We start from the raw sequence: 25,874 nt of genomic DNA, 5'->3' as shown, positions 1-25,874 counted from the left end.
GACAGGTTTATAATGACACATCTCTCATTATGACAACATTAGAACAGACTGAAGACAGGTTTATAATGACACATCTCTCATTATGACATTAGAACAGACTGAAGACAGGTTTATAATGACACATCTCTCATTATGACAACATTAGAACAGACTGAAGACAGGTTTATAATGACACATCTCTCATTATGACACATTAGAACAGACTGAAGACAGGTTTATAATGACACATCTCTCATTATGACATTAGAACAGACTGAAGACAGGTTTATAATGACACATCTCTCATTATGACAACATTAGAACAGACTGAAGACAGGTTTATAATGACACATCTCTCATTATGACAACATTAGAACAGACTGAAGACAGGTTTATAATGACACATCTCTCATTATGACATTAGAACAGACTGAAGACAGGTTTATAATGACACATCTCTCATTATGACAACATTAGAACAGACTGAAGACAGGTTTATAATGACACATCTCTCATTATGACATTAGAACAGACTGAAGACAGGTTTATAATGACACATCTCTCATTATGACAACATTAGAACAGACTGAAGACAGGTTTATAATGACACATCTCTCATTATGACATTAGAACAGACTGAAGACAGGTTTATAATGACACATCTCTCATTATGACATTAGAACAGACTGAAGACAGGTTTATAATGACACATCTCTCATTATGACAACATTAGAACAGACTGAAGACAGGTTTATAATGACACATCTCTCATTATGACAACATTAGAACAGACTGAAGACAGGTTTATAATGACACATCTCTCATTATGACAACATTAGAACAGACTGAAGACAGGTTTATAATGACACATCTCTCATTATGACATTAGAACAGACTGAAGACAGGTTTATAATGACACATCTCTCATTATGACAACATTAGAACAGACTGAAGACAGGTTTATAATGACACATCTCTCATTATGACATTAGAACAGACTGAAGACAGGTTTATAATGACACATCTCTCATTATGACAACATTAGAACAGACTGAAGACAGGTTTATAATGACACATCTCTCATTATGACAACATTAGAACAGACTGAAGACAGGTTTATAATGACACATCTCTCATTATGACATTAGAACAGACTGAAGACAGGTTTATAATGACACATCTCTCATTATGACATTAGAACAGACTGAAGACAGGTTTATAATGACACATCTCTCATTATGACAACATTAGAACAGACTGAAGACAGGTTTATAATGACACATCTCTCATTATGACACATTAGAACAGACTGAAGACAGGTTTATAATGACACATCTCTCATTATGACAACATTAGAACAGACTGAAGACAGGTTTATAATGACACATCTCTCATTATGACAACATTAGAACAGACTGAAGACAGGTTTATAATGACACATCTCTCATTATGACATTAGAACAGACTGAAGACAGGTTTATAATGACACATCTCTCATTATGACAACATTAGAACAGACTGAAGACAGGTTTATAATGACACATCTCTCATTATGACATTAGAACAGACTGAAGACAGGTTTATAATGACACATCTCTCATTATGACATTAGAACAGACTGAAGACAGGTTTATAATGACACATCTCTCATTATGACAACATTAGAACAGACTGAAGACAGGTTTATAATGACACATCTCTCATTATGACATTAGAACAGACTGAAGACAGGTTTATAATGACACATCTCTCATTATGACATTAGAACAGACTGAAGACAGGTTTATAATGACACATCTCTCATTATGACAACATTAGAACAGACTGAAGACAGGTTTATAATGACACATCTCTCATTATGACATTAGAACAGACTGAAGACAGGTTTATAATGACACATCTCTCATTATGACACATTAGAACAGACTGAAGACAGGTTTATAATGACACATCTCTCATTATGACAACATTAGAACAGACTGAAGACAGGTTTATAATGACACATCTCTCATTATGACATTAGAACAGACTGAAGACAGGTTTATAATGACACATCTCTCATTATGACATTAGAACAGACTGAAGACAGGTTTATAATGACACATCTCTCATTATGACATTAGAACAGACTGAAGACAGGTTTATAATGACACATCTCTCATTATGACATTAGAACAGACTGAAGACAGGTTTATAATGACACATCTCTCATTATGACAACATTAGAACAGACTGAAGACAGGTTTATAATGACACATCTCTCATTATGACATTAGAACAGACTGAAGACAGGTTTATAATGACACATCTCTCATTATGACATTAGAACAGACTGAAGACAGGTTTATAATGACACATCTCTCATTATGACAACATTAGAACAGACTGAAGACAGGTTTATAATGACACATCTCTCATTATGACAACATTAGAACAGACTGAAGACAGGTTTATAATGACACATCTCTCATTATGACATTAGAACAGACTGAAGACAGGTTTATAATGACACATCTCTCATTATGACAACATTAGAACAGACTGAAGACAGGTTTATAATGACACATCTCTCATTATGACATTAGAACAGACTGAAGACAGGTTTATAATGACACATCTCTCATTATGACAACATTAGAACAGACTGAAGACAGGTTTATAATGACACATCTCTCATTATGACAACATTAGAACAGACTGAAGACAGGTTTATAATGACACATCTCTCATTATGACATTAGAACAGACTGAAGACAGGTTTATAATGACACATCTCTCATTATGACATTAGAACAGACTGAAGACAGGTTTATAATGACACATCTCTCATTATGACATTAGAACAGACTGAAGACAGGTTTATAATGACACATCTCTCATTATGACATTAGAACAGACTGAAGACAGGTTTATAATGACACATCTCTCATTATGACATTAGAACAGACTGAAGACAGGTTTATAATGACACATCTCTCATTATGACAACATTAGAACAGACTGAAGACAGGTTTATAATGACACATCTCTCATTATGACATTAGAACAGACTGAAGACAGGTTTATAATGACACATCTCTCATTATGACAACATTAGAACAGACTGAAGACAGGGTTTATAATGACACATCTCTCATTATGACATTAGAACAGACTGAAGACAGGTTTATAATGACACATCTCTCATTATGACATTAGAACAGACTGAAGACAGGTTTATAATGACACATCTCTCATTATGACATTAGAACAGACTGAAGACAGGTTTATAATGACACATCTCTCATTATGACAACATTAGAACAGACTGAAGACGGGTTTATAATGACACATCTCTCATTATGACATTAGAACAGACTGAAGACAGGTTTATAATGACACATCTCTCATTATGACATTAGAACAGACTGAAGACAGGTTTATAATGACACATCTCTCATTATGACAACATTAGAACAGACTGAAGACAGGTTTATAATGACACATCTCTCATTATGACAACATTAGAACAGACTGAAGACAGGTTTATAATGACACATCTCTCATTATGACAACATTAGAACAGACTGAAGACAGGTTTATAATGACACATCTCTCATTATGACAACATTAGAACAGACTGAAGACAGGTTTATAATGACACATCTCTCATTATGACATTAGAACAGACTGAAGACAGGTTTATAATGACACATCTCTCATTATGACATTAGAACAGACTGAAGACAGGTTTATAATGACACATCTCTCATTATGACAACATTAGAACAGACTGAAGACAGGTTTATAATGACACATCTCTCATTATGACATTAGAACAGACTGAAGACAGGTTTATAATGACACATCTCTCATTATGACAACATTAGAACAGACTGAAGACAGGTTTATAATGACACATCTCTCATTATGACAACATTAGAACAGACTGAAGACAGGTTTATAATGACACATCTCTCATTATGACAACATTAGAACAGACTGAAGACAGGTTTATAATGACACATCTCTCATTATGACAACATTAGAACAGACTGAAGACAGGTTTATAATGACACATCTCTCATTATGACATTAGAACAGACTGAAGACAGGTTTATAATGACACATCTCCCATTATGACAACATTAGAACAGACTGAAGACAGGTTTATAATGACACATCTCTCATTATGACATTAGAACAGACTGAAGACAGGTTTATAATGACACATCTCTCATTATGACAACATTAGAACAGACTGAAGACAGGTTTATAATGACACATCTCTCATTATGACAACATTAGAACAGACTGAAGACAGGTTTATAATGACACATCTCTCATTATGACATTAGAACAGACTGAAGACAGGTTTATAATGACACATCTCTCATTATGACATTAGAACAGACTGAAGACAGGTTTATAATGACACATCTCTCATTATGACAACATTAGAACAGACTGAAGACAGGTTTATAATGACACATCTCTCATTATGACAACATTAGAACAGACTGAAGACAGGTTTATAATGACACATCTCTCATTATGACAACATTAGAACAGACTGAAGACAGGTTTATAATGACACATCTCTCATTATGACAACATTAGAACAGACTGAAGACAGGTTTATAATGACACATCTCTCATTATGACATTAGAACAGACTGAAGACAGGTTTATAATGACACATCTCTCATTATGACATTAGAACAGACTGAAGACAGGTTTATAATGACACATCTCTCATTATGACAACATTAGAACAGACTGAAGACAGGTTTATAATGACACATCTCTCATTATGACAACATTAGAACAGACTGAAGACAGGTTTATAATGACACATCTCTCATTATGACATTAGAACAGACTGAAGACAGGTTTATAATGACACATCTCTCATTATGACATTAGAACAGACTGAAGACAGGTTTATAATGACACATCTCTCATTATGACAACATTAGAACAGACTGAAGACAGGTTTATAATGACACATCTCTCATTATGACAACATTAGAACAGACTGAAGACAGGTTTATAATGACACATCTCTCATTATGACATTAGAACAGACTGAAGACAGGTTTATAATGACACATCTCTCATTATGACAACATTAGAACAGACTGAAGACAGGTTTATAATGATACATCTCTCATTATGACATTAGAACAGACTGAAGACAGGTTTATAATGACACATCTCTCATTATGACATTAGAACAGACTGAAGACAGGTTTATAATGACACATCTCTCATTATGACAACATTAGAACAGACTGAAGACAGGTTTATAATGACACATCTCTCATTATGACATTAGAACAGACTGAAGACAGGTTTATAATGACACATCTCTCATTATGACATTAGAACAGACTGAAGACAGGTTTATAATGACACATCTCTCATTATGACAACATTAGAACAGACTGAAGACAGGTTTATAATGACACATCTCTCATTATGACATTAGAACAGACTGAAGACAGGTTTATAATGACACATCTCTCATTATGACAACATTAGAACAGACTGAAGACAGGTTTATAATGACACATCTCTCATTATGACAACATTAGAACAGACTGAAGACAGGTTTATAATGACACATCTCTCATTATGACATTAGAACAGACTGAAGACAGGTTTATAATGACACATCTCTCATTATGACATTAGAACAGACTGAAGACAGGTTTATAATGACACATCTCTCATTATGACATTAGAACAGACTGAAGACAGGTTTATAATGACACATCTCTCATTATGACATTAGAACAGACTGAAGACAGGTTTATAATGACACATCTCTCATTATGACAACATTAGAACAGACTGAAGACAGGTTTATAATGACACATCTCTCATTATGACATTAGAACAGACTGAAGACAGGTTTATAATGACACATCTCTCATTATGACATTAGAACAGACTGAAGACAGGTTTATAATGACACATCTCTCATTATGACAACATTAGAACAGACTGAAGACAGGTTTATAATGACACATCTCTCATTATGACAACATTAGAACAGACTGAAGACAGGTTTATAATGACACATCTCTCATTATGACATTAGAACAGACTGAAGACAGGTTTATAATGACACATCTCTCATTATGACAACATTAGAACAGACTGAAGACAGGTTTATAATGACACATCTCTCATTATGACATTAGAACAGACTGAAGACAGGTTTATAATGACACATCTCTCATTATGACAACATTAGAACAGACTGAAGACAGGTTTATAATGACACATCTCTCATTATGACAACATTAGAACAGACTGAAGACAGGTTTATAATGACACATCTCTCATTATGACATTAGAACAGACTGAAGACAGGTTTATAATGACACATCTCTCATTATGACATTAGAACAGACTGAAGACAGGTTTATAATGACACATCTCTCATTATGACATTAGAACAGACTGAAGACAGGTTTATAATGACACATCTCTCATTATGACATTAGAACAGACTGAAGACAGGTTTATAATGACACATCTCTCATTATGACATTAGAACAGACTGAAGACAGGTTTATAATGACACATCTCTCATTATGACAACATTAGAACAGACTGAAGACGGGTTTATAATGACACATCTCTCATTATGACATTAGAACAGACTGAAGACAGGTTTATAATGACACATCTCTCATTATGACAACATTAGAACAGACTGAAGACGGGTTTATAATGACACATCTCTCATTATGACATTAGAACAGACTGAAGACAGGTTTATAATGACACATCTCTCATTATGACAACATTAGAACAGACTGAAGACAGGTTTATAATGACACATCTCTCATTATGACATTAGAACAGACTGAAGACAGGTTTATAATGACACATCTCTCATTATGACATTAGAACAGACTGAAGACAGGTTTATAATGACACATCTCTCATTATGACAACATTAGAACAGACTGAAGACAGGTTTATAATGACACATCTCTCATTATGACAACATTAGAACAGACTGAAGACAGGTTTATAATGACACATCTCTCATTATGACATTAGAACAGACTGAAGACAGGTTTATAATGACACATCTCTCATTATGACATTAGAACAGACTGAAGACAGGTTTATAATGACACATCTCTCATTATGACATTAGAACAGACTGAAGACAGGTTTATAATGACACATCTCTCATTATGACAACATTAGAACAGACTGAAGACAGGTTTATAATGACACATCTCTCATTATGACATTAGAACAGACTGAAGACAGGTTTATAATGACACATCTCTCATTATGACATTAGAACAGACTGAAGACAGGTTTATAATGACACATCTCTCATTATGACATTAGAACAGACTGAAGACAGGTTTATAATGACACATCTCTCATTATGACAACATTAGAACAGACTGAAGACAGGTTTATAATGACACATCTCTCATTATGACAACATTAGAACAGACTGAAGACAGGTTTATAATGACACATCTCTCATTATGACATTAGAACAGACTGAAGACAGGTTTATAATGACACATCTCTCATTATGACAACATTAGAACAGACTGAAGACAGGTTTATAATGACACATCTCTCATTATGACATTAGAACAGACTGAAGACAGGTTTATAATGACACATCTCTCATTATGACAATGTGTGATAGAACAAAGCAAAGGAAAGGAATGGCCCGCTGAAATGTTTCAAACGCTTCTTTCATAGCTAGATAACGTCATTTGTGTAATTAAGTTCTTACTAACAGTATGAGTGTAGAAGAGACTTATAATAACTTGTGTGTGTGTGTGTGTGTGTGTGTGTGTGTGTGTGTGTGTGTGTGTGTGTGTGTGTGTGTGTGTGTGTGTGTGTGTGTGTGTGTGTGTGTGTGTGTGTGTGTGTGTGTGTGTGTGTGTGTGTGTGTGTGTGTGTGTGTGTGTGTGTGTGTGTCTGCAGGTACGTCAATATCAGTTCCCTGTCCTTCAGTCCTGACGCCCAGTTCCTCTGTGCCTCCAGCAACACTGAGACCGTACACATCTTCAAACTGGAACAGCACGGACCCAGGTACACACACACACCACACACACATAGGAGTCACCCCCAACCTGGCAAGCCATCATACATCTCTCTCTCTACCCCTCATCTCTCTCTATCCCCCTATCTATCTCTCTCTATCCCTCTATCTCTCTCTATCCCCCCATCTCTCTATCTACCCCTCTATCTCTCTCTCTCTACCCCACCTCTCTCTCTATCCCCTCTATCTCTCTCTCTATCCCCCATCTCTCTCTCTATCCCCCCTATCTCTCTCTATCCCCCCTATCTCTCTCTATCCCCCCTATCTCTCTCTCTATCCCCCTATCTCTCTCTCTACCCCCCTCTCTCTCTATCCCCCATCCCCCCTCTCTCTCTCTCTACCCCTCTATCTCTCTCTATCCCCCCTATCTCTCTCTCTCTACCCCACCTCTCTCTCTATCCGCCTATCTCTCTCTCTCTATCCCCCCTATCTCTCTCTCTCTACCCCACCTCTCTCTCTATCCCCCTATCTCTCTCTCTCTATCCCCCCTCTCTCTCTATCCCCCCTCTCTCTCTACCCCCCTCTCTCTCTACCCCCCTCTCTCTCTATCCCCCATCTCTCTCTATCCCCCATCCCCCCTCTCTCTCTCTATCCCCCCCTCTCTCTCTACCCCCCTCTCTCTCTATCCCCCATCCCCCCTCTCTCTCTCTATCCCCCCCTCTCTCTACCCCCCTCTCTCTCTATCCCCCATCCCCCCCTCTCTCTCTATCCCCCTCTCTCACACACTCTTTCTCTCTCCCTGTCTCTCTAACCCTGTATCTCCCTGTCTCTCTAACCCTGTATCTCCCTGTCTCTCTCTGTGTATCTCCCTGTCTCTCTAACCCTGTATCTCCCTGTCTCTCTAACCCTGTCTCTCTCTGTGTATCTCCCTGTCTCTCTCTGTGTATCTCCCTGTCTCTCTCTGTGTATCTCCCTGTCTCTCTCTGTGTATCTCCCTGTCTCTCTAACCCTGTATCTCCCTGTCTCTCTAACCCTGTATCTCCCTGTCTCTCTAACCCTGTATCTCCCTGTCTCTCTCTGTGTATCTCCCTGTCTCTCTCTGTGTATCTCCCTGTCTCTCTCTGTGTATCTCCCTGTCTCTCTAACCCTGTATCTCCCTGTCTCTCTAACCCTGTATCTCCCTGTCTCTCTCTGTGTATCTCCCTGTCTCTCTAACCCTGTATCTCCCTGTCTCTCTAACCCTGTATCTCCCTGTCTCTCTAACCCTGTATCTCCCTGTCTCTCTCTGTGTATCTCCCTGTCTCTCTAACCCTGTATCTCCCTGTCTCTCTAACCCTGTATCTCCCTGTCTCTCTAACCCTGTATCTCCCTGTCTCTCTAACCCTGTCTCTCTCTGTGTATCTCCCTGTCTCTCTCTGTGTAGTGGAGAGGAGGAGTGTCCTACCTGGGGATCCTACGTAGGGAAGATGTTCTCTGCAGCCAGCAGCTACCTCCCAGCCCAGGTGTCTGTCTTATTGGCCTTTTCTTTCTTGTTCCCTGCATGTTTATATATTATGCTTCTTCTTATTCAATACTATTTCAAATATTTGTTTACTTGCTGTACTGAGAGGAGATCTTGTAAGTAGCATGACATTGTACTGTATACACTAGGCTGTATCCTATCATATGACAATACACTTTGATTGCATTTGAGGTGTCTGGAGTGATGAGTCAGGAAAGAGCCTTTGCCACTGTACGCCTCCTAGTGGCCGGGCAGAGGAACGTCTGTACCCTCGCCACGTGAGTCTCCCTGTGTGTGTGTTTTTGTGTTTAGGGATTACGGGTGTATGTGTGTGTGTGTGTGTGTGTGTGTGTGTGTACTGTATAGGGAGTTGGTGTGGGTTTTTTATCTCATTAGGTTTTGGTCTTCTATTTGTTATACACAGTAGTACACAGTAGTACACAGTAGTACACAGTAGTACACAGTAGTAGACAGTAATACACAGTAGTAGACAGTAGTAGACTGAATTACACAGTTTAAAATACTATATCGTAGATCATCCTGACCTGATCCGAGAGTAATGGCCATAAATTATAGTGTTGTATGTCCTATTCCACTGGGTGTGAGGGTGTCATGGCTGGCTGTGTCCCTGTGTCTGTCTGTCAGGATCCAGAAGCTTCCTCGTCTGCTGGTGGCCTCCTCCGACGGACAGCTGTTCATCTATAACGTCGACCCTCAGGATGGAGGAGAGTGTGTCCTGGCTCAGAAACACAGGTGAGAGGTCATCTCAGGTCAGAGGTCAATCGAGGTCAGAAGCCCTTACAGCTGCTTTGCTAATCAAACAAACTGCTGAAAGTGACATCTGGAAAACCATCATCTGCAACCTATTCAATACCAGACCTAGTATTTCTGTTGTCATCTGCAACCTATTCAATACCAGACCTAGTATTTCTGTTGTCATCTGCAACCTATTCAATACCAGACCTAGTATTTCTGTTGTCATCTGCAACCTATTCAATACCAGACCTAGTATTTCTGTTGTCATCTGCAACCTATTCAATACCAGACCTAGTATTTCTGTTGTCATCTGCAACCTATTCAATACCAGACCTAGTATTTCTGTTGTCATCTGCAACCTATTCAATACCAGACCTAGTATTTCTGTTGTCATCTGCAACCTATTCAATACCAGACCTAGTATTTCTGTTGTCATCTGCAACCTATTCAATACCAGACCTAGTATTTCTGTTGTCATCTGCAACCTATTCAATACCAGACCTAGTATTTCTGTTGTCATCTGCAACCTATTCAATACCAGACCTAGTATTTCTGTTGTCATCTGCAACCTATTCAATACCAGACCTAGTATTTCTGTTGTCATCTGCAACCTATTCAATACCAGACCTAGTATTTCTGTTGTCATCTGCAACCTATTCAATACCAGACCTAGTATTTCTGTTGTCATCTGCAACCTATTCAATACCAGACCTAGTATTTCTGTTGTCATCTGCAACCTATTCAATACCAGACCTAGTATTTCTGTTGTCATCTGCAACCTATTCAATACCAGACCTAGTATTTCTGTTGTCATCTGCAACCTATTCAATACCAGACCTAGTATTTCTGTTGTCATCTGCAACCTATTCAATACCAGACCTAGTATTTCTGTTGTCATCTGCAACCTATTCAATACCAGACCTAGTATTTCTGTTGTCATCTGCAACCTATTCAATACCAGACCTAGTATTTCTGTTGTCATCTGCAACCTATTCAATACCAGACCTAGTATTTCTGGTTGTCATCTGCAACCTATTCAATACCAGACCTAGTATTTCTGTTGTCATCTGCAACCTATTCAATACCAGACCTAGTATTTCTGTTGTCATCTGCAACTTATTCAATACCAGACCTAGTATTTCTGTTGTCATCTGCAACCTATTCAATACCAGACCTAGTATTTCTGTTGTCATCTGCAACCTATTCAATACCAGACCTAGTATTTCTGTTGTCATCTGCAACCTATTCAATACCAGACCTAGTATTTATGCTTTATTGGCATGGGAAACATATGTTTACATTGCCAAAGCAAGTGAAATAGATAATAAACAAAAATGAAATAAACAATAAAAAATGAACAGTAAACCTTACACTCACAAGTTTCAAAGGAATAAATACATTTCAAATGTCATATTATGTCTACATACAGTGTTGTAATGATGTTCAAATAGTTAAAGTACACAAGGGAAAATAAATAAACATAAATATAGGTTGTATTTACAATGGTGTTTGTTCTTCACTGGTTGCCCTTTTCTTGTGGTAACAGGTCACACATCTTGCTGCTCTCTCTTGCTGATTTTATCCCCCCCCCCAGATTGTTTGGTGAGGATGAGGACAAGGAGGAGGGGGTGGAGTCAGAAGGGTCAGAGGTCACGGTGCCTGTCCAGGCATGTCCATCATACGCCGCCACTGTTGCCATACCAACCACTGGTCCAGTCACTACCACGCTTACAGGTGTGTGTGAGTGAGAGAGAAAGAGAGAAATATTGTGTGTGTGTGAGAGAGAGAGAGAGATTTGTGTTGTATCTGAAAGGGTGTGTGTGTATAACTTTACCTGTAACCTCTCTCCTCTCCTCTCCACCCCAGGTTACTCTGAGGATGGTGGGGCTAAGAAGGGCGAGGTGATCCCAGAACATGAGTTTGCCGCTGGTCCCGTCTGTCTGGATGATGAGAACGAGTTTCCTCCAGTGAGCAATCAGCAACTCTCCTAGCCTGGTCCTATACAGAAACAGTAGTCATGCTAACTCTCCTAGCCTGGTCCTATACAGAAACAGTAGTTATGCTAACTCTCCTAGCCTGGTCCTATACAGAAACAGTAGTCATGCTAACTCTCCTAGCCTGGTCCTATACAGAAACAGTAGTCATGCTAACTCTCCTAGCCTGGTCCTATACAGAAACAGTAGTCATGCTAACTCTCCTAGCCTGGTCCTATACAGAAACAGTAGTCATGCTAACTCTCCTAGCCTGGTCCTATACAGAAACAGTAGTTATGCTAACTCTAATAGCCTGGTCCTATACAGAAACAGTAGCCTGGCTAGCTAGCCAGAGACTGAGAGAAGCAGAGTTTGGCCAAAGCGAGATATTTCAACCTGGAATGACATTAGACAAAAGGAAAGGGTGCAACTCTACCCTACTGCCTTCAGAAACTAAAGGACAGCTCCTCATTTGTGGTGAGCAGCAGTAGTGCTTCTGGGATACTGAGTCTGGAAGGACATAAGTAGGATCAGAGGAGCACATGTAAAGAGTTGACCCTACTGTCTTTATATTCCACTCAGGAGCTAACCGGGTCCAATTTAGAAACATAGGAACTATAGTACTAGCCTAGTCCCCTTCCTTAACCCCTACCCTCCTACAAACTAGTCCCCTTCCTTATCCCCTACCCTCCTACAAACTAGTCCCCTTCCCTACCCCTACCCTCCTACAAACTAGTCCCCTTCCTTAACCCCTACCCTCCTACAAACTAGTCCCCTTCCTTAACCCCTACCCTCCTACAAACTAGTCCCCTTCCTTATCCCCTACCCTCCTACAAACTAGTCCCCTTCCTTAACCCCTACCCTCCTACAAACTAGTCCCCTTCCTTAACCCCTACCCTCCTACAAACTAGTCCCCTTCCCCTCCTACAAACTAGTCCCCTTCCTTAACCCCTACCCTCCTACAAACTAGTCCCCTTCCTTTACCCCTACCCTCCTACAAACTAGTCCCCTTCCTTAACCCCTACCCTCCTACAAACTAGTCCCCTTCCTTAACCCCTACCCTCCTACAAACTAGTCCCCTTCCTTAACCCCTACCCTCCCACAAACTAGTCCCCTTCCTTAACCCCTACCCTCCTACAAACTAGCCCCCTTCCCCTCCTACAAACTAGTCCCCTTCCTTAACCCCTACCCTCCTACAAACTAGTCCCCTTCCTTTACCCCTACCCTCCTACAAACTAGTCCCCTTCCTTAACCCCTACCCTCCTACAAACTAGTCCCCTTCCTTAACCCCTACCCTCCTACAAACTAGTCCCCTTCCTTAACCCCTACCCTCCTACAAACTAGTCCCCTTCCTTATCCCCTACCCTCCTACAAACTAGTCCCCTTCCTTATCCCCTACCCTCCTACAAACTAGTCCCCTTCCTTAACCCCTACCCTCTCACAAACTAGTCCCCTTCCTTAACCCCTACCCTCCTACAAACTAGTCCCCTTCCTTAACCCCTACCCTCCTACAAACTAGTCCCCTTCCTTAACCCCTACCCTTCCACAAACTAGTCCCCTTCCTTAACCCCTACCCTCCTACAAACTAGTCCCCTTCCTTAACCCCTACCCTCCTACAAACTAGTCCCCTTCCTTAACCCCTACCCTCCTACAAACTAGTCCCCTTCCTTAACCCCTACCCTCCCACAAACTAGTCCCCTTCCTTAACCCCTACCCTCCTACAAACTAGTCCCCTTCCCTACCCCTACCCTCCTACAAACTAGCCCCCTTCCCCTCCTACAAACTAGTCCCCTTCCCTACCCCTACCCTCCTACAAACTAGTCCCCTTCCTTAACCCCTACCCTCCTACAAACTAGTCCCCTTCCTTATCCCCTACCCTCCTACAAACTAGTCCCCTTCCTTATCCCCTACCCTCCTACAAACTAGTCCCCTTCCTTAACCCCTACCCTCTCACAAACTAGTCCCCTTCCTTAACCCCTACCCTCCCACAAACTAGTCCCCTTCCCCTCCTACAAACTAGTCCCCTTCCCTACCCCTACCCTCCTACAAACTAGTCCCCTTCCCTACCCCTTATAACATTGTCCCAGTTAGCAAGGCCTCCACACTAACTCCTACAAAATATTGGGTTTAAATCCTACAGTATACACTGAGTGAACAAAACATTAGGAACATCTTCCTAATATTGAGTTTAACCTGTCTCCTCCTCTTCATCTACACTGATTGAAGTGGATTTAACAAGTGACGTCAATAAGGGATCACAGCTTTCACCTGGATTCACCAGGTCAGTCTGTGTCATGGAAAGAGCAGGTGTTCTTAATGTTTTGTGCAGTCAGTATATATACAGTAGGTTTTATAAGAAGGTTTGTTTTAATGCTGAGGGTTGCAATGGGTTTCACTCTGTGAACACCGGTATTACTTTAATACATCATTTCTCTGGAATAGCTATTTTGGTTTATATGTGATTTTATAAGTGTTACCTTCTTAATATGACGTGTATAATGAATCAAATGGGGGTTTGAAAGAACCGTTCAGATGTATAGGCCGGGATTAAATTAGATCCTGGGTGATAGGCAGGAAATGTTCCCGCGTTCGCGGAGATTCCATTTACGGTAAACGCTGCATATGTCGACTCAATCGGATATTGCCTTTAAAAGTCGCAATGCCGATAACCCGCGATCAGATTGAATCCTAGTTGCATGTGGCCAGGTCTGTTGGTGTAATTGTTATATTAATCCACAAGGGGGTGCTGTTGTCCCCGTGTGAGTTCCCATTGCTCAGTGCAACCTGTAAGCAAGTAGAAGTCGCTCCTAAGCACTGATCTAGGATCAGCATACTTAGGACCTTACCAAATGAAGGTTAAGCGCAATACTGGTCCTAGATCAGTGCATAAGGAGAAGATTCTATGTTGCTTTATTGGCCACTATTGGGTATAGAGAGAGCCCATGATTCTCTATGCCTTAGCCTTTTTCAAATCTCTCCTCGGGGACGTTTCACAATGTTGTTGTAGCCCTGAACTGGCGCCTGATTATAGTAGTCAAGTGCTCGTTGACCGGTTGTAGCGTCAGGTGTGCTAGTTCTGGAACAGTTCAAATACATGGACAGGCTGGGGGTTGCCGAGGAGAGGTTGTAATAGTACATGGACAGGCTGGGGGTTGCCAAGGAGAGGTTGTAATAGTACATGGACAGGCTGGGGGTTGCCGAGGAGAGGTTGTAATAGTACATGGACAGGCTGGGGGTTGCCAAGGAGAGGTTGTAATAATACATGGACAGGCTGGGGGTTGCCGAGGAGAGGTTGTAATAGTACATGGACAGGTTGCCGAGGAGAGGTTGTAATAGTACATGGACAGGCTGGGGGTTGCCGAGGAGAGGTTGTAATAGTACATGGACAGGCTGGGGGTTGCCGAGGAGAGGTTGTAATAGTACATGGACAGGTTGCCGAGGAGAGGTTGTAATAGTACATGGACAGGTTGCCGAGGAGAGGTTGTAATAGTACATGGACAGGCTGGGGGTTGCCGAGGAGAGGTTGTAATAGTACATGGACAGGTTGCCGAGGAGAGGTTGTAATAGTACATGGACAGGCTGGGGGTTGCCGAGGAGAGGTTGTAATAGTACATGGACAGGTTGCCGAGGAGAGGTTGTAATAGTACATGGACAGGCTGGGGGTTGCCGAGGAGAGGTTGTAATAGTACATGGACAGGTTGCCGAGGAGGGGTTGGGAAAAAGCTGCCTATGTAATGCCCTACTAGTTTACATGTCCTATTGAAATGAAGGTCAACCTGTAGTTCTGTCACATTCTCTGAGAAGGGAAGCCGTGATACATATCCACGTGACCATACTACAATAATGATGTTGTTTTTAAACTTCTTGGCATGACTGTGTGTTTTAGAACGAATAACGAAGTCTATTTGTACACCGCTGTCTAGTCTGTCCCATGTGTCTGGTCCTAGAAAAACGTTATCTAAGAGCATTAATCACAGGATGTATCTTAGTTAGTGGAGTGTTTTCTAAAACATTTTTCCCCTTGATGTTGATATTGGTAAAGGTGGACGTGTTATCTTTAGTCTGTCTCTCAGGGTCGGGGTCATTTCCATTTCAATTCAGTCAGTTCAGGAATTACATTGAATTGACTGAGGTTCGCGTCCCAAATGTCACCATATTCCCTATATAGTGCACTACTTTTGACCCTGGTAGTTCACCATATAGGAAATAGGGCTCTGGTTTAAAAGTAGTGCACTACAGGGAATAGGATACCATTTGGGACGTAGCCTGAAATGACATGGAAGGAACCTTAACCCTGTTGTCTCTATTATAACAAGACTATGACCAAAACCATTCAACCTGACCCCTGACCCCGGTCTGTTTTGGTGTTTTGGTAGATAAATTGGTGCCGCGACGGAACTCGAGGTGGCCAGGGGCGTCGTCTGTGAGGGTAGAACGAAGGAAGGAAGGACAGGAGGACAGACGGGCGGGCGGGCGGACAGACAGACAGACAGACAGACAGGTGTCTGTTGTACACGTTAGAACACACTAACACCTGGTCTGGAACCACAGGACTTCCAGGAGAGCCGTTACATGACCCAGGACAAAATAAACGAGAGGGAAAAAAGACTCTCATTTTAGGGTGCTAAGTTATTTTTTTGAATTAAGTGATTTAAAAAAATATATTATAATAATTATGATTTCTAATTGGGAGGGGGGGGCCAGGACTGGGTGTTTGTGACCCGGTGTGTTGGGGTGTGTTACAGTCCTGGGTCAAATATATAATGTCAAACGCTTTCAAATACCACTATGTCATAAAAGGCACCCTATTCCCTATTTAGTGCACTACTTTTGACCGGGACCATAGGGCTCTGATCAAATGTAATGCACTATATAGGCAATATAGTGCAATTTGGTACAAAGTCCAGGGCTGTGCTTAGTTTAGTTCAGTGGTTCCCAACCCATGGGTACTAGGAGAGGGTACTAGAGGGGGTACTAGAGAAGACTCATGAGACCATAGGCCTACCGGTCAAAATGCACATGAGGGGGTACTTCAGGGGTACTCTGGGCAGAGCCAAATTTAGTTGGTGGTACACTAACCGGAAAACAAAGAAAAAAGGTTGGGAACCACTGGTTTAGTGTTTCCTGTATAATGGAACCAATGAAACCGATTTGAGTATTCCCAAGAGGACAAACTCCAAACTAAATCAAGGTCACAAAGGCTCCGTCCCAGATGGCACCTTGGAAGAGCAGTGGATGTACCAGAGACCATGTGATCTGTCTCTGGGGTGTTAAGACTCTACTGTACCAGAGACCATGTGATCTGTCTCTGGGGTGTTAAGACTCTACTGTACCAGAGACCATGTGATCTGTCTCTGGGGTGTTAAGACTCTACTGTACCAGAGACCATGTGATCTGTCTCTGGGGTGTTAAGACTCTACTGTACCAGAGACCATGTGATCTGTCTCTGGGGTGTTAAGACTCTACTGTACCAGAGACCATGTGATCTGTCTCTGGGGTGTTAAGACTCTACTGTACCAGAGACCATGTGATCTGTCTCTGGGGTGTTAAGACTCTACTGTACCAGAGACCATGTGATCTGTCTCTGGGGTGTTAAGACTCTACTGTACCAGAGACCATGTGATCTGTCTCTGGGGTGTTAAGACTCTACTGTACCAGAGACCATGTGATCTGTCTCTGGGGTGTTAAGACTCTACTGTACCAGAGACCATGTGATCTGTCTCTGGGGTGTTAAGACTCTACTGTACCAGAGACCATGTGATCTGTCTCTGGGGTGTTAAGACTCTACTGTACCAGAGACCATGTGTGTGATCTGTCTCTGGGGTGTTAAGACTCTACTGTACCAGGTGCATGCCTGACATGTCGCAAATATAACCACGGTTTTTAGAGCTACAAAAAATATTTTATAATAGAATAATTCAATTGTTTAATTATACCATCATCATAACTTTGTATTATGTTTGTTATTATTTTTATTATTATTAACATTCTGGTATTTAATCGTAAAGGAGATTAACAGTTTTTATTATGATGTTTATTTTGCTTTAATTCTGTGTATTTGGATGTATTGATACTTATTAAATGTTTACATGTACCCGTATTGGACACGATCCAGCAGGTCGTTTTGTATGTACGTCCCGATGATATCATTTGTAAAAGTGCGAAGTTTTGCGGATTGCACAAGACCAAAAAAGAAACTACACAGAAACAAACAAATAAAGAAGTAGACTGAAGTAGGAATGGAATTATGCAAATCACCTGACTTGTTGAGTGGTTATTTATCTTTAATAAGGGAGGGAGGGAGGGAGGGAGAGGAGGGAGAGGAAAGGGAGGGGAGGGAGGGAGAGGAAAGGGAGGGGAGGGAGTAGAAAGGGAGGGAGAGGAAAGGGAGGGGAGGGAGGGAGGGAGTGGAAAGGGAGGGGAGAGAGAGAGGGGGGAGGGGAGAGGGAGTGGAGGGAGGGAGGGAGGGGAGGGAGAGGAAAGGGAGGGGAGGGAGGGAGAGAGGGGGGAGGGGAGAGGGAGGAGAGGGAGGGGAGAGAGGGAGGGAGGGGAGGAAGGAAGGAAGGAATGTTTTAGACAGATGTTATATTATTAGGCCACTGAGTCCACACACAGCCTTGGATGTAGTAGCCAATCGATCCTTGTATAGAATTTGCCACAGAACTAAGATCAGCTTACCCGAACCTTAACCATTAGAGGGACAAACATGACCTTAAATCAGCATCTATGGTCATCTAAGACTGTGTTTACACAGGCAGCCAAATTCAGATTTTCTTTTAAACTGTGTTTACACAGGCAGCCAAATTCAGATTTTTTTTTAAACTAATTGGTATTTTGATCAATCACATCAGATCTTTTCAGAACAGATATATTTTCAGAGCTTATCTGATTGGTCAAAAGACCAATTAGTGACAGAAAAATATCAGAATTGAGCTATGTAGAAAAGGCCTTCATATTTAGTCTTTCTGTAACTCCCAATCACGGCCAGTTGTGATACAGCCTGGAATCGAACCAGGATCTGTAGTGACGCCTCTAGCACTGAGATGCAGTGCCTTAGACCGCTGCGCCACTCGGGAGTAGCAGTGTGTGGTTGATGGTGGTGAGGTGACAGGCCAATTAAGACAGCATCCATACTGCTCTAGCCGGCAGCCTTGTAGTGATTTCAAATCCTTAAGAGTCAGTTGATGCATCTATCTAAGTAACATAATAAAAAAATACCCATCACAATCCGTCAGTTTAAACTTCAGATATCAGTTGTTGTTTTTTGCAGGGCCTGCGTCTCAATCCATCACATCAGCCTATGACGACCTTCCGCATCTGCAGTGGAAGGTGGCTGAGCTACAACGGTGTCGGTAAGACCATGAGACATCCCCAAAATCGGTCATCTCACAAAAACATCTGTAGCTTCCAAACTAATACGACCCCACTATGGAAAGGGGAGACTCTCCCAAACATGATGGTGTTCTCCGTTTGACTCTACGACCCCCACAAGTGTCACAGGACTTGTCTGAAGGTAAACCCATACAAACACATAGAAGAAAGGAGGAAGTTTGGTGCCAACAAAAATAAGGGGTTAAATATGTGTAAAAAAAACACACACAAATATTATGAGGGACTATGGACAAAATCCTGGAATCCTCCAACCAGGATTTCTAGAAAACCATGTGAATTTGGGTCAAATTACTGGAATTTTGCAACCCGATATGGCTAGGCCTTAGGTTAATAATGACCTGACTGTTGACTCATCAGTGTTGCACTGCACATGCCACTGAGTCTGTTGAGAGAGAGAAAGAGAGAGTCAGAGAGTGAGAGAGAGGGAAAGAGTGAAAGAGCGAGAGGAATAGAGAGAGAGACTGTTGACTCATTAGTGTTATACGTGCCTCACACGAGCCACTACCTCTTCCTCCTAAATAGTCCAGAGAGAGAGAGAGAGAGAGAGACTGTAGACTACTTTATCACTGACCTCAACACAGAGTCTCTCAGAGCGTTCACAGTCAGTCCACTGACACCCCTATCAGACCACAGCAAAATCACAGTCTACTTGAACAGAGCAATACTCAATCATGAGGCATCAAAGCCAAAGGAACTGAGTAACATTAAGAAATGCTATAGATGGAAGGAAAGTAGTGTAGAAACCTACCAAACAACAATTAGGCAACGACAAATTCAATCCCTTTTAGACAACTTCCTGGACAAAACGTTCCACTGTAATAGCGAAGGTGTAAACTTGGCAGTAGAAAACCTAAGAAAATTAACAACAATGACAAATGGTTTGACGAAGAATGCAAAAACCTAAGAAAGAAATTGAGAAACCTATCTAACCAAAAACATAGAGACCCAGAAAACCTGAGTCTACTCCTTCACTATGGTGAATCACTAAAACAATACAGAAATACCCTCGGAAAAAGAAGGAACAGCACATCAGAAATCAATGTAAATGAAGAATCCGTAGAATCTAACCACTTCTGGGAAACTTAGAAAACACTAAACAAACAACAACACGAAGAGTTATCTATCCAAAATGGAGATGTATAAACCACTTCTCCAATCTTTTTGGCTCTATAACAAAGAACAAACAGCAAAAACATATACAGTTGAAGTTGGAAGTTTACATACACCTTAGCCAAATACATTTAAACTCAGTTTTTCACAATTCCTGACATTTAATTCTATAAAGAATTCCCTGTCTTAGGTCAGTTAGGATCACCACTTTATTTTAAGAATGTGAAATGTCAGAATAATAGTAGAGAGAATTATTTATTTCAGCTTTAATTTCTTTCATCACATTCCCAATGGGTCAGAAGTTTACATACACTCAATTAGTATTTGGTAGCGTTGCCTTTAAATTGTTTAACTTGGGTCAAACGTTTCGGGTAGCCTTCCACAAGCTTCCCACAATAAGTTGGGTGAATTTTGGCCTATTCCTCTTGACAGAGCTGGTCTAACTGAGTCAGGTTTGTAGGCGTCTCTGCTCGCACACGCTTTTTCAGTTCTGCCCACAAATTTTCTATGGGATTGAGGTCAGGGCTTTGTGATGGCCTCTCCAATACCTTGACTTTGTTGTCCTTAAGCTATTTTGCTACAACTTTGGAAGTATGCTTGGGGTCATTGTCCATTTGGAAGACCCATTTGCAACCAAGCTTTAACTTCCTGACTAATGTTTTGAGATTTTGCTTCAATATATCCACATAATTGTCCTGCCTCATGTTGCCATCTATTTTGTGAAGTGCACCAGTCCCTCCTGCAGCAAAGCATCCCCACAACATGATGCTGCAACCCCCATGCTTCCCGGTTGGGATAGTGTTCTTCGGCTTGCAAGCCTCCCCCTTTTTCCTCCAAACATAACGATGGTCATTATGGCCAAACAGTTCTATTTTTGTTTCATCAGACCAGAGGACTTTTCTCCAAAAAGTACGATCTTTGTCCCCATGTGCAGTTGCAAACCGTAGTCTTGCTTTTTAATGCCGGTTTTGGAGCAGTGGCTTCTTCCTTGCTGAGCAGTCTTTCAGGTTATGTCGATATAGGACTCGTTTTACTGTGGATATAGATACTTTTGTACCTGTTTCCTCCAGCATCTTCACAAGGTCCTTTGCTGTTGTTCTGGGATTGATTTGCACTTTTCACACCAAAGTACGTTCATCTCTAGGACACAGAACGCGTCTCCTTCCTGAGTGGTATGACGGCTGCGTGGTCCCATGGTGTTTATACTTGCGTACTATTGTTTGTGCAGATGAACATGGTACCTTCAGGCGTTTGGAAATTGCTCCCAAGGATGAACCAGACTTGTGGAGGTCTACAATTTTTTTCTGAGGTCTTGTCTGATTTCTTTTGAGTTTCCCATGATGTCAAGCAAAGAGGCACTGAGTTTGAAGGTAGGCCTTGAAATACATCCACAGTTACACCTCCAATTGACTCAAATGATGTCATTTAGCCTACCAGAAGCTTCTAAAGCCATGACATCATTTTCTGTAATTTTCCAAGCTGTTTAAAGGCACAGTCAACTTAGTGTATGTAAACTTCTGACCCACTGAAATTGTGATACAGTGAATTATAAGTGAAATAATCTGTCTGTAAACAATTGTTGGAAAAATTACTTGTGTCATGCACAAAGTAGATGTCCTAACCGACTTGCCAAAACTATAGTGTGTTAACAAGAAACCAAAACAAAGGCAAAGTCTTCTCATGCTTTGTTGATTTAAAAAAGCTTTTGACCCAATTTGGCACGAGGGTCTGCTATACAAATTGATGGAAAGTGGTGTTGGGGAAAAAATATACGACAAAGTAAAATCCATGTACACAAACAACAAGTGTGCGGTAAAAATGTGGAAAAAACACACACATTTCTTTCCACAGTGCTGGGGGTTGAGACAGGGATGCAACTTGAGCCCCACCCTCTTGAACATATGTATCAATGAATTGGCGAGGACACTAGAACAGTCTGCTAATTAAATCAAATGTTATTTGTCACATGCGCCGAATACAACAGGTGCAGACCTTACAGTGAAATGCTTACTTACAAGCCCTTAACCAACAATGCAGTTTTATGAAAATACCTAAAAATGTAAGAGATAAAAATAACAAATAATTAAAGAGCAGCAGTAAAATAACAATAGCGAGGCTATATACAGGGGGTACCGGTACAGAGTTAATGTGTGGGGGCACTGGTGTTGGGCATCCGAGTAGGGCATCTCCGGCGCGGCCCACGCTTGGATTGCGTCCTACCTGACAGGTCGCTCCTACCAGGTGGCGTGGCGAGAATCTGTCTCCGCACCACGTGCTCTCACCACTGGTGTCCCCCAGAGCTCTGTTCTAGGCCCTCTCCTATTCTCGCTATACACCAAGTCACTTGGCTCTGTCATATCCTCACATGGTCTCTCCTATCATTGCTATGCAGACGACACACAATTCATCTTCTCCTTTCCCCCTTCTGATAACCAGGTGGCGAATCGCATCTCTGCATGTCTGGCAGACATATCAGTGTGGATGACGGATCACCACCTCAAGCTGAACCTCGGCAAGACGGAGCTGCTCTTCCTCCCGGGGAAGGACTGCCCGTTCCATGATCTCGCCATCACGGTTGACAACTCCCTTGTGTCCTCCTCCCAGAGTGCTAAGAACCTTGGCGTGACCCTGGACAACACCCTGTCATTCTCCACTAACATCAAGGCGGTGACCCGATCCTGTAGGTTCATGCTCTACAACATTCGCAGAGTACGACCCTGCCTCACACAGGAAGCGGCGCAGGTCCTAATCCAGGCACTTGTCATCTCCCGTCTGGATTACTGCAACTCGCTGTTGGCTGGGCTCCCTGCCTGTGCCATTAAACCCCTACAACTCATCCAGAACGCCGCAGCCCATCTGGTGTTCAACCTTCCCAAGTTCTCTCACGTCACCCCGCTCCTCCGCTCTCTCCACTGGCTTCCAGTTGAAGCTCGCATCCGCTACAAGACCATGGTGCTTGCCTACGGAGCTGTGAGGGGAACGGCACCGCCGTACCTTCAGGCTCTGATCAGGCCCTACACCCAAACAAGGGCACTGCGTTCATCCACCTCTGGCCTGCTCGCCTCCCTACCTCTGAGGAAGCACAGTTCCTGCTCAGCCCAGTCAAAACTGTTCGCTGCTCTGGCACCCCAATGGTGGAACAAGCTCCCTCACGACGCCAGGACAGCGGAGTCAATCACCACCTTCCGGAGACACCTGAAACCCCACCTCTTTAAGGAATACCTAGGATAGGATAAAGTAATCCTTCTAACCCCCCCCCCCCCCCTTAAAAGATTTAGATGCACTATTGTAAAGTGGTTGTTCTACTGGATATCATAAGATGAATGCACCAATTTGTAAGTCGCTCTGGATAAGAGCGTCTGCTAAATGACTTAAATGTAAATGTAAATGTAATATGTACATGTAGGTAGAGTTATTAAAGTGACTATACATAGATAATAACAGAGAGTAGCAGCAGCGTAGAAGGGGGGGCAATGCAAATAGTCTGAGTAGCCATTTGATTAGACGTTCAGGAGTCTTATGGCTTTGGAGTAGAAGCTGTTAAGAAGTCTCTTGGACCTAGACTTGGCGCTCCGATAGCGCTTGCCGTGCGGTAGCAGAGAGAACAGTCTATGACTAAGGTTGCTGGAGTCTTTGACAATTTTTGGGGCCTTCCTCTGACACCGCCTGGTATAGAGGTCCTGGATGGCAGGAAGCTTGGCCCCGGTGATGTACTGGGCTGTACGCACTAACCTCTGCAGTACTTGCGGTTGGAGGCTGAGCAGTTGCCATACCAGGCAGTGATGCAAACCGTCAGGATGCTCTCGATGGTGCAGCTGTAAAACCTTTTGAGGATCTAAGGACCCATGCCAAATCATTTCAGTCTCCTGAGGGGAATAGGTTTTGTCGTGCTCTCTTCACGACTGTCGTGGTGTGCTTGGACCATGTTAGTTTGTTGGTGATGTGGACACCAAGGAACTTGAAGCTCTCAACCTGCTCCACTACAGCCCGGTCGATGAGAATGGGGGCGTGCTCGGACTTCCTTTTCCTGTTGTCCACAATCATCTCCTTTGTCTTGATCACGTTGAGGGAGAGGTTGTTGTCCTGGCACCACACGGTCAGGTCTCTGACCTCCTCCCCACCTGGGGGCGGCCTGTCAGGAAGTCCAGGATCCAGTTCCAGAGGGAGGTGTTTAGTTCCAGGGTCCTTAGCTTAGTGATGAGCTTTGAGGGCACTATGGTGTTGAACGCTGAGCTGTAGTCAATGAATAGCTTTCTCACATAGGTGTTCCTATGCTGCACCCGGCCTTGTAAAAGGCCCCGGTGCACAACTGAGCAAGAGGACAAGTACATTAGTGTCTAGTTTGAGAAACAGACGCCTCACAAGTCCTCAACTGGCAGCTTCTGTAAATAGTACCCGCAAAACACATGTCTCAAAGTCAACAGTGAAGCGGTGACTCCGGGATGCTGGCCTTATACGCAGAGTTGCAAAGAAAAAGCCATATCTCAGACTGGCCAATAAAGCGAAAAGATTAAGATGGGCAAAAGAACACAGACACTGGACAGAGGAACTCTGCCTAGAAGGCCAGCATCCCGGAGTTCACTGTTGACGTTGAGACTGGTGTTTTGCGGGTACTATTTACTGAAGTACCCGACATACCAATCAATTATAGAACCCATTGCCCTTTGTGGTTGTGAGGTCTGGGGTCCGCTCACCAACCAAGAATTCACAAAATGGGACAAACACCAAATTGAGACTCTGCATGCAGAATTCTGCTAAAATATCTCAGTGTACAACGTAAAACACCAAATAATGCAGAGCAGAATTAGGCCGGTACCCGCTAATTATCAAAATCCAGAAAAGAGAAGTTAAATTCTATAACCACCTAAAAGGAAGTGATTCCCAAACCTTCATAACAAATCCATCACCTACAGAGAGATGAACCTGGAGAAGAGTCCTCTAAGCAAGCTGGTCCTGGGGCTCAGTTCACAAACACAAACAGACCCCACAGGACAGCAACACAATTATTCCCAACCAAATAATGAGAGAACTAAAAGATAATTACTTGACACATTGGAAAGAATTAACAAATTAACAGAGAACACTAGAATGCTGTTTGGCCCTAAACGGCATGTAAACAGTGGCAGAATACCTGACCACTGTG

General features: G+C 42.2%; 1 protein-coding gene across 6 annotated transcripts in view; it reads left to right on the top strand.

The window, feature by feature from the left end:
• The window catches only part of LOC106606228 (WD repeat domain phosphoinositide-interacting protein 1), a 51,688-nt gene extending 33,202 nt beyond the window's left edge, over positions 1-18,486 (top strand). The window contains exons 8-14 of one of the 6 annotated variants that reach the window (XR_014392576.1): positions 7,942-8,049; positions 9,423-9,501; positions 9,693-9,778; positions 10,146-10,253; positions 11,851-11,990; positions 12,123-15,660; positions 15,731-18,486. Coding sequence is in view for 1 of the 6 variants with exons in the window: in XM_082976269.1 (XP_082832395.1) it covers positions 7,942-8,049; positions 9,423-9,501; positions 9,693-9,778; positions 10,146-10,253; positions 11,851-11,990; positions 12,123-12,223; positions 16,606-16,656 (673 nt within the window). In the remaining 5 variants the exon portion in view is untranslated. Of the gene's footprint in view, positions 1-7,941; positions 8,050-9,422; positions 9,502-9,692; positions 9,779-10,145; positions 10,254-11,850; positions 11,991-12,122 lie in introns of all 6 variants that reach the window. The other 5 variants (XR_014392575.1, XR_014392574.1, XR_014392573.1 and 2 more) reach the window with 5 other exon arrangements.
• Positions 18,487-25,874: the final 7,388 nt, after the last annotated feature.

Source organism: Salmo salar, chromosome 06, assembly GCF_965601325.2.
Source record: "Salmo salar chromosome 06, fSalSal1, whole genome shotgun sequence".
Taxonomy (NCBI): Eukaryota; Metazoa; Chordata; class Actinopteri; order Salmoniformes; family Salmonidae; genus Salmo; species Salmo salar.
The sequence above is the reverse complement of the archived record's forward strand: the minus strand, read 5'-3'. Positions and strand labels throughout refer to the sequence as shown.